This window comes from Scomber japonicus, chromosome 8, assembly GCF_027409825.1.
Source record: "Scomber japonicus isolate fScoJap1 chromosome 8, fScoJap1.pri, whole genome shotgun sequence".
In the NCBI taxonomy this organism is placed as follows: domain Eukaryota; kingdom Metazoa; phylum Chordata; class Actinopteri; order Scombriformes; family Scombridae; genus Scomber; species Scomber japonicus.
In genome coordinates, this window is record NC_070585.1 from 7,743,215 (window position 1) to 7,760,081 (window position 16,867).

General features: G+C 38.8%; 1 protein-coding gene across 4 annotated transcripts; it reads left to right on the forward strand.

Annotated features, from left to right (window-relative positions):
* Positions 1-955: 955 nt before the first annotated feature.
* Positions 956-15,235, forward strand: LOC128362468 (centrosome and spindle pole-associated protein 1-like). 4 transcript variants are annotated; one of them, XM_053323199.1, is made up of 28 exons: positions 956-1,035; positions 1,820-1,946; positions 2,063-2,135; positions 2,374-2,477; positions 3,255-3,320; positions 5,021-5,343; positions 5,474-5,574; positions 5,760-5,856; positions 6,170-6,227; positions 6,937-7,214; positions 7,410-7,528; positions 7,620-7,761; positions 8,052-8,157; positions 9,151-9,298; positions 9,390-9,518; positions 10,280-10,392; positions 10,517-10,666; positions 10,910-11,053; positions 12,008-12,121; positions 12,300-12,366; positions 12,549-12,675; positions 12,771-12,910; positions 13,002-13,130; positions 13,917-13,957; positions 14,070-14,130; positions 14,279-14,388; positions 14,533-14,689; positions 14,816-15,235. In XM_053323199.1, the coding sequence occupies exons 2-28, from the start codon at positions 1,848-1,850 to the stop codon at positions 14,986-14,988; spliced, it is 3,369 nt and encodes a 1,122-aa protein (XP_053179174.1). In that variant the 5' UTR covers positions 956-1,035; positions 1,820-1,847; the 3' UTR covers positions 14,989-15,235. The 4 variants fall into 4 exon arrangements, with proteins under 4 accessions (XP_053179174.1, XP_053179175.1, XP_053179177.1 ...); XM_053323200.1 differs by having other exon boundaries at positions 5,024-5,343; XM_053323202.1 differs by lacking the exons at positions 14,533-14,689; positions 14,816-15,235 and having other exon boundaries at positions 14,051-14,130; positions 14,279-14,368.
* Positions 15,236-16,867: the final 1,632 nt, after the last annotated feature.

Genomic DNA, 16,867 nt, shown 5'->3' on the forward strand with positions numbered 1-16,867 from the left:
GGTGAGGTAGGTCATTTTTTTCAGCAGAATACTGTGATTGCAAATGGTTGTAAGCTTGACCAGTTTTTTTTTCTAGGACATGAATGCAACATGTGTTCCCCAAAAGGTTGAGAGTCTGAAGGGGGGGGGGGGGGGGGGGGGTAGAGAGAGAGTGAGCTATGCTTATGTGTAGGTGACAACCGGTGCTACAGCTGAGTCGGGCGGTGTCAAGCTGCAGAGAGTAAAGTGAAAGTGACAGACAGGAAGTGCAACATTACCTATTTAAAATAAGAGCAATGTGTCACTTTGAAAACTCGACTGTAGAGAACAACAGATTTCTTTTTATCCTGTGAAAACTGTTTCAAGTTTCAATGATGTTCTGGAGGATAGAAAAGAATCAACATATATTCTGTCAAGCTACTATAGAGCTGTGGCTGATTAAATTTAATGACATACAGTATACAGATTTTTAATAGCCAAAGCTGGACCATCAACTCCCAAGAGCCCATATGGACTCACTGTGTGTCTGCTGTGGTTATTGTTTATTACTTGCAAACATCTTTGATAATCTGCACCACTACACATGATCAGCTAAAGTGAGGAGGGTCTCCATTAGAGCTGGTCTTTTCAATGGATCTTGTGTCAAAATGTAGTGTTTAATCATTTTACATGCTACACTAAACTGATTCAAATTAGACTAAAGACCCCCATCACATCAAATTCTTGCTTTTCAATGTTTTATCACAGAAAGTGAATGAAACTCATGACAAAAAATAGTCACATAATTGTGTTATCTATGGATGGATTTATAGTTAAAATAAATGATTCCCCTTTTTGCTTGTTCCACCTCTCAAGGACCTCTCAGGACCCAACATTGAGAACCACCGATTCATGGAGGGGGCATGGAGCTTTATTTTGACACTTACAACCGGAACAAGTGTTGTATCATGATTGGCTTGTTGAGCTCCCAGTAGACAACCAAGGCACCGCCAACATTTTTAAGCTAGCAAACATTACCATATCAGGTCTCGTCAGGTTGAAAAACACCGTTCAATGGTAGGTTTTATTGAATACTAATGACAGTAAAAGTGACAGCTACCTCACACAGCTAGCGGTAGCTTTAAGAGGAGCTAGTTAAGTTAGCTTTCCTAGTTTTTGTGTGTTTTTTTTGGCTTTACCTCTCTTTTAGTTAAAGCTAACAAGCTAGCTAATATACGCTAAAGGCTAAATTGAACAAACTAAACAAGCAGTAGTCCATACAATGTGTTGAATGAATTAATAGTTATGATACTAATAATAATTGCCTTATTATTAGTTAAGCGGGTTAACGTTATCTGGAGGGACTATGACGCCATTGTGGTTGCCTGACAACGGAGAATTAAAGTGACAGCAACGTGAATCAAACCCACTATTAATGTTTATTTATTATATTGTAAATATTTACAGAGTAACGTATCAGGTCCTCAGATAATGCAACAGTGATTTCCTGTTCATTTATGTTATATTCACATTGGAGCAGCTCTACTAAAATAAACATACAGTATATCAAATGAAGCAGAGACTCTGAAGAAACAGAAAATGTGTTTACAGCTGCTGATTTAGCCAGCACTCATTAGAAGTAAGAGAAGGAAATAATTAGCAAGATTATTTCCTATAGTCTTTGGTTGTGATTAAAATCTTTTTACATTTGTTCCATCACGACACACAACTGAAACCCTTTATAAAGCTTTGTACTAGGCCTATTATAAATGTCTTTTACACTGCCTAAAATGTGCTTCCTTTGTTGTAATGATGAATGTATCGTACAGTAAGCTGTCACTCACACACTGTGTATTTTCAGTTGGGTTGTATAAATTTGCCCAGTGGAGATGGATGATGAGCTGGAGAACTTCATCAGGGAGCGGAAGGCCAGAGTGGCTGAGGATAAAGCCCGCTTAGAGCAAGACCCTCCTTACATGGAAATAATGGTTTGTTACAATGATGGTTGTTAGGTTTTTAACCCTGAACTGAGAGGAAGATCAGGGTGCTGGATAAGTAACTGCTGTTATATATTCACATTCAATGTTCTATTTTTGACTGACAGGCAAAACCCCACAGATCCTATGGGTCCACTATTAAGGAGAACATCCCTCCCAAGCTGATAGCCCTGGGGAAAGGTACAGTACATGATCACATATCCCTCCATTAATTAATATGTTTTTAATAATGACTAATTTTATAAAGAAATAAGCAAAATAATGAGTCTATCAAAATCAGTAACCCATGTTTTCTCTTGTCACGTGACTGATGTTTGTCACTGTAGATGTTGTGTCTTTAAACTGATAGTTGTCTTGTTTTGACATGAAACTCTCCACCATGTGTCTGTATTAAAAATTGATGGGTGTGTTTTGTCAGAGGAGAACAGCAGTGTGGGTTTGCCTCTTGGTCTGGAGTACGAGAAGAAGAAACAGCGGCTGCAGCATGAGCTCCGTATGGACTACAGGCGCTACATGGCTCAGGTGACTGTCGCAGATGTACCTGTTTACTCATGTGTTTGGCTGTAGCAGAAAAGCTTGTAGGTCAGTTCAGGCTTGGTTCTATGTGTGTCAATACTTTATTCTAGTTTTAAATGGTACTAATTGACTGTTATGGGAGCTGTCAGTGTGGTGTTTGCAAGACATTACTGAAATATAGACAAAATTGTGTTCCAATTTTAAGGCTGTATCCACTCAAATCAGCATTTCTAGACAATATATGTTATTGTTAACGGTGCTGGACCCATTTCAGAGATTCCTTCAAATGTGGTCATGAAATGCCTTTTGTTAGCATTCTGTGAGACAATTCTTGTGTTAATTGCAGCCCTCAGTATCCCTTAATCCATGTAATGTTCAGGTATCTGCTGCATCATGTGCAGTCTGGAAATATCAGATGACCAAGTTGTGTTTACTAGGCATTCAACTTTAAGTGGCTGTCAATCACTAGTAGATAAATTACTTGAACCAGGCCAAATAAAATAGATACTGCAGGATATAATTAATATGGAAACACAGCATAGACTCTTAAAAACTGAGTGTGCAGTATAAATGTTCAGTTAATTTACCATCAACCTTGTCTTCTGTAGGTATTCAACTTAAATATCACAAGTTGTAGCATGAGTGTGAGTAAAATCACTGACAATTACAGGTTTAAATCTCAACCTTAGCCCAGTTGTTAATTTAAGAGTGCTTTTTATTTGTGTTGTAGGATGCCTACAATTCAGAACGTTTGAATCATGACAAGAGTATTTTATGTTACAGAAACATCACTTGGACCCTGTACAGCCCGGACCATTAATTCACCTTAATAACAGGAGGTCTGTTAAGGTAAATGTCCCCCTTTATTGATATCAGTTCATTTGAAAATTATTTCTTTGGCCTGGCAGGAGTAGCCGAGAGGAACATGGGACTAATTAAAAAAAATAGAAATTACCTTTTGAGTTGTAAAAAATGCATCCACACACTCAATCATAAGACCTGAACACCACGTAACTAAGTGCATGAAAACTAGTCAGCAAGCAAGCAGTGAAAAGTTGAAACTGTTAACTAAAAGTAAAGTAAGTAATAGTAATGGTGAGCAGTTGAAACATATATGTCAGATTAATGGATAAATGTTAAAGTAGTTAGCTAAAACTAATTGAATTGAATTGAATTGAAAACCTTGCATGACAGTACAACGAAATTCAAGTGGTCATTCCCTTTGTAGCAGGGGGACAACTAAGCTAAAACTAGTAAAAAATAGTTAGCTAAAAGTAATGGATCAACAGTTGAAATAGTTTAGCTAAAAGTAGTAAATATAGTAGAAATGACCAAAAGTAATGGATAAACAGTTAAACGTTAGCTAAAAGTAACGGATAAACTGTTAAAATAGTAAGCTAAAAGTAACAGATAAACAGTTTTAAAAAAGTAAACTAAAAGTAATGGATAGACATTTAAAATAGCTAAAAAGTTATGGAAAACCAGTTAAAATAGTTAACTAAAAATAATAGATCCGGTAGAAATTTCCAAAAGTAAAGGATAAACAGCTAAAATAGTTAGCTAAAAGTAACGGATAAACAGCTGAGATAGTTAGCTAAAAGTAATGGATAAACAGCTGAGATAGTTAGCTAAAAGTAATGGATAAACAGCTGAGATAGTTAGCTAAAAGTAATGGATAAACAGCTGAGATAGTTAGCTAAAAGTAATGGATAAACAGCTGAAATAGTTAGCTAAAAGTAAAGGATAAACAGCTAAAATAGTTAGCTAAAAGTAATGAATAAACAGCTGAGATAGTTAGCTAAAAGTAATGGATAAACAGCTGAGATAGTTAGCTAAAAGTAAAGGATAAACAGCTGAAATAGTTAGCTAAAAGTAAAGGATAAACAGCTGAGATAGTTAGCTAAAAGTAACGGATAAACAGCTGAGATAGTTAGCTAAAAGTAATGGATAAACAGCTGAGATAGTTAGCTAAAAGTAATGGATAAACAGCTGAGATAGTTAGCTAAAAGTAAAGGATAAACAGCTAAAATAGTTAGCTAAAAGTAATGAATAAACAGCTGAGATAGTTAGCTAAAAGTAATGGATAAACAGCTGAGATAGTTAGCTAAAAGTAAAGGATAAACAGCTAAAATAGTTAGCTAAAAGTAATGAATAAACAGCTGAGATAGTTAGCTAAAAGTAATGGATAAACAGCTGAGATAGTTAGCTAAAAGTAAAGGATAAACAGCTAAAATAGTTAGCTAAAAGTAATGAATAAACAGCTGAGATAGTTAGCTAAAAGTAATGGATAAACAGCTGAGATAGTTAGCTAAAAGTAAAGGATAAACAGCTAAAATAGTTAGCTAAAAGTAATGAATAAACAGCTGAGATAGTTAGCTAAAAGTAATGGATAAACAGCTAAAATAGCTAAAAGTAATCGATAAAAACTTGAAATAGTTAGAAACTACTCCAAGTGGTAGTAATACAAATATCAAGGGTATTATTGATAAAGGGGTGCTTGACATGAGTTTATCTTAAATAAACATTGCCTATTACAATCATTCCTCCAGCAGCACCTCCTAGAAGGCCGAACAGGTGACCTCAAACAGCGACTCCCCTCGCGTAGGGATGCAGGCACTCTGACAGAGGACAGCGGGGGATTGCACAGGGCTCTGCGCCTTGCTGAGGATGAGACTCTCTGCCCTGAGGAGGATGAGGAGCAGTTGTTAGTACTTTCCAGGCATCGCGACAGGCCGGGGAAGCCAGTGGACGAGGAGGTAGAGGAGGAGGAATACACCAAGGAGGAAATGGAGCTGATGGAGGGCAGGAGGCGCAGACATATGGGGGTGGAGGCCAGTTATGAGAAGAGACGATCCAATAAGACTGATGACAGGTAGCTGGGATAAATAGTCCTTCCGTATTGCTTATCTTTATGTTCTGTATGTGTATGTTCTAAAATAGCTGACCTTTTGTTTGGAAGAAATGGAACAATAAGGACAATCTGTTTTTATTTGCTTTCCCAGGGAGAAGAGATATATTCCTTTAGGTTTTGCCCGAGAAGGCAGGAGATCAAGAGCACTGACCAAAAATGAAGACGCTGAGTTTGCTACTGGCCTTATAATTGGTTAGATGATATATCTTTTTTTTTTATAACAGTGGATTTTGTTTTAAAATTCAAGATTCAGCATTTGATTAACATCTACTTTTAAATGACTATACACAATCAATTTGAACATGTGGTGACTTGCACAAAAAATGTGTAAAGAGTATGAAGTGTAGCAGACTATCATTAATGCCTTTTTATTTCAGGAGCGGCTGATACAGATGAGGCTTTACAGAGGAGGAAAGAGAGCTACAGACAGGAGCTACAGGAGCAGATAGCTGAACAGCACAGAAACAAAAAAAGGTGGGTCAGTGTTTTATTCATCAGGGTGAAACAGAGGTTGTGTGGGCCTGACAATGTTTGGTGGCACCTGGAAGTTGCTCAACATTTTCAGGGATCCTTACACACCACATACATTTCCAATATTTACCTTATTCATTTATCCATAGTGTAATATTAATACTACTGTTTCTGTCTTTTCTGTGCATACTGAATTTGTGCATATTTGCATATTAGGATTTTAGGTGACACATACATAAGCTTTATGTACTCCTATGAAGGAGTTTTAACATGCTGACTGTGTGCAACTCAACACATGTTTGTGTCTTTGTTGCAGGGAGAAAGATTTGGAGCTGAGAGTTGCTGCAACAGGAGCAAATGATCCTGAGAAACAGGTAGGGCTGTCAAAATTCCATGTCCATAAAATGACCAACTAATACAAAAAAGGTATAGGTATATTTATTTCAACATAAACATCTTGTCTTTAAAAGATCTAAGACATGCTTTATTGTCTTTAGTCAGGCAGTTGATAAAATGAGATTTAACAGAACATGTTGCTCATGGTCTTAAATGAAAACAACATTCAAGATGTCCAATGTGTAAATGTATAACTAAAATAGTTACATTAAAGTGCAGTATGTGGCGTGATGTCTTCTTCCTTTAAACATGGGGGTGAATGAAACAATGACCTGCATCTACATCATCAAAACTTGAACAATTTACAAACCTGAACACACATCTTGTCTAGTAGCTCAGCTTGTTGAACGAGTCCACAAACAAACAAAATCAACACATTGTCTGTCCATGACTTGTAGCTACAGCAGTATGTTTACTTTGTTTCCAATGAGACATTACATTTTGCAATTAATCCACAGTTTACTTGCTTGCTGAACCAGGAGGATATAACAATGTTATATCACTATAAAATGTATCACTAAAAGGAGGCACAGTGCTGACATCATATTATATATCTGTAGAAAGTTAATGCAGCAAATATAATAATGGAATTAGCATTAAGGGGAGATACAAGTGTCATTTTTAATATACAGCATTGTCATAATGCTAACATCACTTAAAGGTAAAAGAGGCTTGTTTATCTTTCAGCCGGACCGAATCAGACAGTTCGGTCTGAGCAGGAGGAAAGATCCTCAGGTTTTGGAACCTTCAGCAACAGGAGAGAGTGAGTCATCATCCAGAGGTCTCTTTAATAATGAGAAGACGGGTGTTCGAGACAGAGAGATGCCTCCTCCTGATCAGCCCCACGTAGCCTTCCAGTCCCCCGTGTTGGAGTACAATTCTGCCCTGGGCCTGGGGGGAGGAGCTCTGTCTCCCAACATCCAGCCTGCTGGCCCCTCCTTCCCCAGAGCCATGGACACTCCTAGGTATCAGCTTTTAATCTATTCATTTTTTGTTTCTGTGATCACATGCAGGTTTGATTGATGTTTAGTGGTTGGCAAGTCATTTAATGTGTTGTAATTTTTATTATTGTGAAAAATAATCACTAGTAAATCTTTGCCTGAAATGAGAACTGGTGTTATATAACATAGGTAATCATTTGTTTTACTCTGTGTGTTCAGAATCCCTCTGCTCCCTCCACATCCTCCATCAACACTCAGTGAAGCCTACAGGAGTGCGTATGGAGAGCCCCATCACTACTACAGCAACAGGAACCTGCTTGACCCTAACATGGCCTACTGTAAGTACCCCTCCCCTTGGTTTACAGCTTTCTTGATGAACTTATTGGTTGTACATTCAGCATCATCTTTCATCATTTTAATGTGTTTTAGATGGTCATTTGTCTGTTCCCGGTGCCGGCCATCCTGTGTCCTACTGGAATGTACCACCGGGGGGAGCTGTCCCAATCCAGTTTGGCAACCACAGCCCTCACAGCCAGCACAGTGGAAGCAGCTTCCCTGAGCCTCCAATACAGTAAATATCTCCTCTTCACCTTTACTACTTTCAGTCAGTAAATGATTAACAGCTGACATCAAGGTGGCAGCAAATGTACATAATTACCTTCATAATTATCTTTAGTATGTAGTAGTAGAGGTTTAATGGCCATTAAATTGTCTAGTAGTAATAATGGTATGACTTGTGTCTAATGAAATTGAAGGTAATTTTAATGATTTATATAATAAGAAAATAACATTTCCTTAAAAGTGAAAGATCAAAGATAGAGGTCAGATCTAAGCAGTGTGATTATGCTGTTCTCCCATCAGGCCTAGCAGTGAGGCTGCTACTGCGGACTCAAGTACTGGACTTTTCCCTCCAGAGAGATCCAGATCAACCAGGGAGAAGATTTACAGAGAGGCTCTGAAACAACAGGTACCAACATTGTCCTTTAGAATGACAATTATCCTTTAACACACAAGGATTTCTAATGTGTAGATCTACTGACTCTAAGATTATAATTTGATTATCAAAATAATTGCCAATTCATTTTTTGTTGATTAACTGATCATTGCAGCTTTGAGCCTTGATGTGGACCCACAACACATAGATGCACCACTTGAATTTAAAGAGGAGGCTTTTTGAGCATTGCTAGTTAAAGACTTCCTACAACCTGGATTACAAATTATTTATTGTTGAGTAAAACACACTTTGTGTATGACCTCATCATCTCAGCATAGGTACTAGGTTGGAGACATCAGTGGCAGGGAGTGTGATGTAAAGTGGAGACTGATGAGTGTGATGTTTGTAGGAAGCTTCCAGGACAGAGAGCAGACAACGTCTGACCAAGGTAAAACAGAAGTAGTTTAGAATGGAAAAAATAGAGCCAGTTCAATCCGTCAATCCTTCATAATTTGCCTTTAGATTAGCCAGTAGATGTGTTTGTGAGATCTCTCCCCATTCAGATATGACTTAATATCCCTCAATCCCATCCAAGTCCCACATCTCTTCCCCTTCAACTAGAGCTACAGAAATCCTCCCCTCCTTCTCAGCTTGGCTTGCTTTTTGTTTAATGGTATTTTTTGAACATACATGGTCATTGCAGGCTCTCACAATTTTTTTTCCAGGTGGCTCCTCACTGTTGTATTTTGGTTGCATGTCGTGTTTGTGATGTAGGTACACATCAGTGTTTTATCATTAAATCACTACATATCCTCACATAGAGTTTTAGATAGCGATTCCTGTTCCTTGTACGCAAATTGTAGTGCTTTAGCTTTGACTTACTTCTTGCATCTGTGGCTTAGCTGGAGATAATTGTACTTTGAAATAAAGCAAAATTAGTGAGCGAAATGAGCTACTGATGAATAAAAATTTCACTTTCAGTCTTTTGAGAATTATTATAGTAAGTAATAAAATACTGCACTGTAGATTCAGGAGCAACAAGAACGGAGGCGTCTGGAGATTGAAGAGCAGGAGCGCTACGAGGCTCAGCTGGAGGCCGACATGAAGAACCACCAACCGTGGGGTCGAGGCGGAGGAGGGGCCCCGCTCAGAGACAGCACAGGAAATCTAATCGGTGAGTCCAACCGTTTCCTAAATGTATTGTTTACCACATTTTCTCTACAAGATCATTCCACAATACATTCTTACCTGCTGTTTGTCTACAGCTGATCTCAATCAGATGCACAAGCTGAACGAGGAGGCCTACAGCAACCCGGAGCAGTGGCAGAGGAGAACCACAGCGGCGGTGACAGCCCGCCGGACAGAGCACCCTGACCCCAACGAAAGAGTCTCTGGTACTGTAGCATTGTTCAATCAATCAATCAATCCATCCATCAATCCATCAAACTATTTCAATAGCTGTTTTATTACAGGTTAATGTAGTTAAAAGTGCTTTACAGTTGATTGACAAGCCGCTAAAGACAGAACAAGTGTAGACCAAAGACAATATAAAGAGAAGGAACAAAAACGATGAAGGAACAAAAAAAAATAACATATTACAAAGACAAAATTGAGACCAATTGAGCAATAGAAAATAAGAATGATAAAAATGTATAATAAAAAAGGGAAAATGAAACCAGAGAGAATACAATAAAAAAAGTATAAAGTAAAAACTAAGTTAGAACAGATTAAAAAGACAAAACAAATAACTAAAAAAAGAGATAAAGTTGATGAAAAACTAGACTGAAAACTAAGTTAAAAAAGAGATGAAGAGAAGCCATGAGAAACCGACGAATAGAATCGATAAGAAGATCAAAATTATAGAATGATTATAATGATAAAATAAAGTAGAATAAAAATACTATAAATCAGTATCAATAACACTAGTGACTGGCTTTCTGCTACTGTAACCATTTGTATTAATGTATTTTCTGTCTAATTTCTTAGAACCAAACAGAGACTGATATAAGTTGAGATTTTTCCCAAACATCAGTATTAGTAAAAGTCACTGAGAAGAATGTGTGGAAGACTTATTGATGGAACTCTTAATAGTGATGTACTGTTTGCCAGTCTCCCCAGCTCACAGTGGAGTTTCTTTATGTGTTTCTTGATTCAGGTTTCACTCATGTCCAGACGCCTCAGTTTGCCAGAAGCAACGTGTTTGCTAACCAGCCCAGCCTGCAGCAGCTCCAGGAGCAAGACAAGTACAAAAGTTACCTCAAACAGCAGGTACTGCATCACACAGGGGTTTAGCCCATCATCTGGCCCTCCTTTGGAGACTCTATTATCCAGAAATCTAGCTAGCTGCTTGCAGAATACTGAAAGCAGCTGCTAAATTTGAACTTGTTTGCAGATTGAGGAGAAACTGCGTAAGAAGGCAGAAGAGAGGGAACGGACCAGACTGGAGGAAGAAAGGGAGGAGAAGAGACTGGAGGAGCAGAGGGCTCGCATTCAGAGGGAGTACGAGGAAGAACAAGAGAGAAAGAAACGGAAAGAAATGGAGGTGAGAAGCTAAAACTGAGGGAAAGGGTTTTTTTAATGTGATGTTTCAGGGTATTGCTGCTTTTGTACTGTTGATTATCATATTGATAATAATCTGACCTGAAATCTGTCATCATCTCCCTTCAACACACAATATCCAGTTCAGCTACTGCATATATTAAAATGACAAAATAATAATACATAAATTAATTAAAATGACTAAACCATAATAATCAATAAACTAACTTTCTTTTTCGTCTCTCAGCAAAAAGCCAAGAACGAGGAGCTGATTCAGCTGGCTGAACAGCGTAAGAGGGAAGCGGAGAGGAAGAAGAAGGAAGAGGAAGAGAAGGAGAGTGCGGTGCTGAGGATGCAGTATGAGAGGGAGAGGCAGGCTCGGGTGGAGGAGGTTAGTTCACTAACACCACTTGGAATCAAACACCATCGCACTGTCTTAAATGGAGGATTTTGCAAAAAGTGAATTAAGGGTCTCAATGTTGCATTTATGAAATAGTCTGAATATTACATTGGAACATCGTCATCTCTTACTCTTCCTTCCCTGATAAGAAACAGACATTTCATATTATCCAAAATATATTTTATAGCACCAAGTATGATGACCCATCTTGAGTTGCCTCGGGTCTTTAAGTTCAGTTTCAAGCTCTGCAAAGACTGTAGCTGATGGTCAGCTGACCACCAACCAACCAACCACTTATATGTATCAATGATCAGAAAAACATAGTGGGTAACAAAATAGCTGATCATGCTAATATGATCCCGGTGACACAGTGTCATTGGAATACTGGCATGTTGCAGCTGTTAAGTTTTGCTTTATACTGGCATTATCAGCCTGTAGTCTTTTGCTGGTGGAAAAAAATAAAGAAATGCAACGTAAATGAGGGAAATATTGATTTGCTAGAGGGAGCTAAAGATGCTTTATTGACTTTTGACTCATTACTACAAACACTACAGTCTGTAGTTAAAGTCAGCTAACAACAGCTCAACTGTGCTGTTGTGGAAACTCTTTTCAGCCTCTGTTTAGGATGCAGGATCAGCCAGTGGCAGTCATTTCCCTTCAGGAGAATTTGGCAGGTGTGAATTCATCAGATCCTGGATCTTCTGCTCCCTCAGAAAGGGCAACGATTAAACAGGTTTTCATTCCAGTGACGCACTAAAGCACATTGAGTAGTTTAATTTATCCTCCACTCTCGTTGAAGTTGTTCACATCTGTAGCCACTCTTCATATTCCCTCCTTAACAGCCTGGATTTACACCAAAACACAGGCAGAGGGCGACAATAATCAAGTAATCAGGTTACATATGATTAAATGATAGTTTTGAATGGATGGCTGTGTGTGTTTTAGGTCCACAGGGAGCCCTCCCCTCCAATCCCCACCCTCCAAAAGAAACACGGGCTACACCGATTCACTCCGAGACCTCCCAGTATAGAGAGCCGTCATTCTACTGCACCCCTTTCTGTAAGTCTAAATCTGCATCCTTACATACCTGCAATGTATGAAAAAAGAAAAGTCATTTGTAGGTGCTTGTTCTTGAGAAACAAGAATCTGACACTTCTCCATGTCTGTATAAAAGAGGTTTATAATCTTTGCCTCTGTTTTCAAACATTTTCACTTTTCTTATTTATCTGTCCCTCAGGAGCGTTCTTTGTCTGGACTCCAGTCCCCTCCTGTCCCTGCTTGTATGAATCAGCTCCGAGCTGCAGGTACATGAGGACACAAACAGATGTTTTCAGACATGGGACCTACAGGTTTAAACTAACCAGCCAGTTTTGGCAGAATCTCGGTTGTGAAGCTTCTGTGGTAGTGGTTGACATTTACCACTAGGAGTTGATGGTAGAAACAGTGTATGAGTGTGTTTCTAGATACTTTATGTTAATGTTTTCAGGAGACCAGCGGGACGTGTTCAACGAGCTGTCAGCGTTGCGTCGGCAGCTTCGCAGTGAACAAAGACGTCTGGAGGGTAGACTGCAGCAAGGCGACTGGGAGGAATTAGACTCTCCTCTGAGTGAAAGGTCAGACCTGATATAGTTGTAGATCCACTTCCTGCACATAACAGGCTTAGATTAGTGTATCACAGTGATTCTATTTGTATTCTTCATTTGTCCAGACATCAGGATCGTCCCCCGGTGGATGTGTTTGATTTGGCAAGGCTGCGGCTCCAGGCTCCGGTTCGAAGGCCCAACTCCAGAAACGCACAGCCCAGAAACCTGCTGCGAATCCACGACTCTCTTCAGCTCAAATATACAGGTGATAATAAAATACTTATCATCCTAATTGTATTCTACTGGAAGCCAGCATTGCCGGTGGTGACTGGTTCTCTTGTGTATTTGTGCTTCAGACGGTGAATCCAGGCTGGACTCCAGTGAGGTTCCTAAGCTGGAGGATGTGGGTGTGGTCAGCAGGAGGAGGCGGGACTACAGGGATCCGTATCACCAACTCAGCAGCCAGAGGTCCACAGTACAGGATGGTCAGCACTCACTGCACTTTTGGATTCATATTTATCCTCTTGTGGTGGATTCAATTAGAGATTTAACTGTGGAAGAACAGTTTCTTTCTGTTCACTTATATTGTTAGGTCAACAGTTGGGGTTATTTGAATTGTCATTAAAATGAGAGAATGTCTTTTTTTAGGTCCAATGTCCAAGTGTTTTTTACACTGAATGAGAACTGTGGATTTTGTCCTTCATCACTTCACAAATGTGTGAAGAAGGAATCTCTGAATGGCCAGTACAAAGAGGATGAATAATTACAGCAAGCAAAACAGTTCAGTTAATCTGACTGTTGTTTTGTGATTGAAAATGTGAAGTTGCTCATTAAATTTTATATTTTTAAGACTATGTACCTGAGGATATACAAAGGAGTAGGATTTAGTGTCATCTAGTGGTGAGGTTGCAGATTGCAACCAACTGACAAGCATACAGGAAAACCGTCAGTGGCTGCAAAACTTGGGAAAATGGTTAAAAGCCAGTGTTTGGTTTGTCCGTTCTGGGCTACTGTAGAAATATAGCAGTACAACATGGCTCTGTGGAAGAAGACCCACTCCCTGTGTAGATATACGTACTTCAATTAAATTTACTTTTTTTTATTTGAATACATATGAAACACTACTGGGGAGCTACAGAATTAAAAAAAATATATATAATATACATATTAAAAATACTGGACCCACTCTTTAATACCAGGTGTAAATGAAGTCTATGGCTTTTGCTATTTCTTGGGTTCGATCATAAAATCATAATGTTCTTGTGTTGCAGATTATTCTGACCTGTCCCCACCACATCCAAATGATTATATGGTGAGTCCGAATGGAATTATGGTTTAGTTATACAGAAATGTTCTTATATACTGTATCAACGAACTGTAACTATATGAGTGAAATTGTGAAAAGTCTTGTGTTTGTGTTGCAGAGGAGTGTGATGGGAGGATCTGCCAGAGGTTCTCTGCTTGAGTCAGAGAGCGCTTTCATTGGTAAGACCACCAGGATATATTTAAGTATCTAGTATCACTGGAATCATGTAAAAATAAAGGCATTGCACCAAGCAGGGAGGATGTGGGGACAACACACAACAACGCAGTACAGTGAATCCTCTCTAAGTCTGCTGTTGTGTTTGTTAAGATCCTCTCGGCGATGCCTTTCCAGTGCCGCGCACCCCAGAGCATGAGAAGATCCCCCAGCTGTCAGCCAGAGAGAGGAGGAGGATGGCAAAACAGTCACAGTGCCCACAGGTACCCTGCTTTACACACCACACACTCACTTCAGGTTCACAACAACAGCAATGTAGCCTGTATAAGTGTATTTGTGAGCTAAAAAGCTACAGTAAGTAGTAAGTGAAATTATATATTCTAAGAAAGTGTCTCTGGTTGGTCTAGGAACGAGCTGCTTCCAGCCAGCTCATTGGTCAATTAGGAGACTATTCCACCCACACAGGTAACAGACTGCAGCACAACGTAGAGCACAGCGGGGAGGGGAGGAACCGGGACAGGACAGGTCGCCTGATGGCCCTCATTCGTCGTGGCAACACAGCTGGTACGACTTGATTCAGTTTTGCCAGTTGTTGACTAAAATGTTACATAAGAGTTTTAATGTATGAGGTAGGAATTTAAATTTGGTTATGCAACTCTTTTAGTGTTTGACTCTCCTCCTGTTCTCTAGGACCAGTGGATGTGTCTGATGATGACTCCTCACCTCCCCACTTTTCTCCCTACAATCGAAACCATCGAAGCTCTGTAGAAACTGTCACCAGCGATCCCTGGATGCGGCCAGAAACATCGGACACACTCAAGTGCTTAGAGCGACCACTGAGGCGGGAGCGGGTGACAACGTAGGACCCCGGATGTCTTCCACTTCAATATTAATCCAGAATACACCCCTCTGTCTTTGAATTATGAGATCACAGTTGTTTTTAACTCACTGATTATGTGAAGGATGGATATGTCAGTATGAATGTTGGATACCAGTTTGTATTTACTTTTTTTTTCATTGTTTACATCATCAATGAACCTCAATGTCTGATCTCACAGTGAGTTCTTGTTTATGTGTATTTACTATTTTATTAATGACTAAATTATGTTTTGAATAAATTATTTTTTCATTATATGATCTGTGTACTTTGATTGTTTGTAGCCTTTACATTAATTTAAGATCCTGCTCAGAGCTCCATGTTCAAAAAGTCTGCCGCACTTTCCAAATTTTTACTTCAGGGTTATGATTTGTGTGTGATGCGCATTATATTAACTACTGTATTTTGACAAAGGAAATACATTTATTTGCTCTCTTGCTTAGAGTTAGATGAGAAGAATGATACACTTTGTTGTTGTGTATTTTCCAAAATGTAAAACTACTCCTTTAAGAGTAGGATTAAGTTACGGATTGCGTAATCATTATTCAACTGCAGAGACATGATGATAACATATAAAAAATAAACATTTGACCATCTACATTTAGATCCTGTACATTCACTATTGATTTACTGTTGGCCTGAACACTTTAAAAATAATTCAGTAGATTGTTTCAAATATTTTTAAATATAGGAATAAAAAGCAACCCAGAAAACACACTGGCTGAGGAAAAAAGCTGCCATTACAGATCAGATCTGCACTCAAGTAATTCTGCTTCATCACATTATATCCCCATCACTCAAGTAGTTTTAAGCCTGAAAATCTTACTCTCCTTGAAGGAGCAGTGTGTAAAATTTAGTGCCATCTAGTGGTGACGTTACAGATTGCAAGCAACTGAATTATATTCCATTTTGCAAAGTCACCAGAAGCCACACTAGATGCCACTAAATTCTACACACTTCACCTTTAAATAGGATATTTTAAGTGGTCATTGTAAAACAGAATAAAGTTATTAGGCTGATGTGGGTGGATAGTGGTGGGTATAATTACATTTTTATGGGAAAAAAAGTGAAGCAGGCAGAATAATCGTAGTGTGCCTTGTCCAACCAATACAAAGAATGGATGTCTAATCTATTTTGATGTAATCTAATGTAATATGATCTGATGTCTATGAAAGTTAGAAGCATGAAAATCAAGTGAGCATTGTCCACCACAATCTAATCTGATCAAAAACAATCAAAGCCAATTGAATCAAATCTAATATAAATTGGTCTAAGCTATTCTGATCAAAGAAAATCTAATAAATGATTCAACATTTCAGAGGAGAAGTAGAATATTTAAAATGGTTATTGTGATATAGAATGAAGTAATTTGTCCTATGAGTGGGGGAGGGCAGTGTAGTAATATAGAATCTAATTAAATATTCACCAAAAGTAGACTGGTTTGAAAACTATAGGCTAGCTGGAACCTGTTAGCAACAACATCATTCACCTCAACCAATCACACTCCCGTTTCCATCAATGGAACAGTTCCACAGATCGGCTCCATGTGATGTCTCAAAAGATTTGGTCTAGACACCAAAATCCTGACCTGCTTCTACTGCTGGACTCCACAGAGACATCCTGACAGGATGCATCAGTCTGCCAACCTGACTGCCTGCTTCAAAGGTTCAGAAGTGGATTTAAAACTCATATGAATGGTCCTCCCCTCACTCAGAAATACAGTGCTGTTTGGAAGTTTGTGAAGCCTTTAGAATTTGGTCTGTTTCTGCATAAATCTGACCTAGAATGTGATCAGATTTCAATGAAAGTCCTAAAACTAGATAAAGAGACATCATAAACAAAACCGGACACTTGTTCGTTTAGTT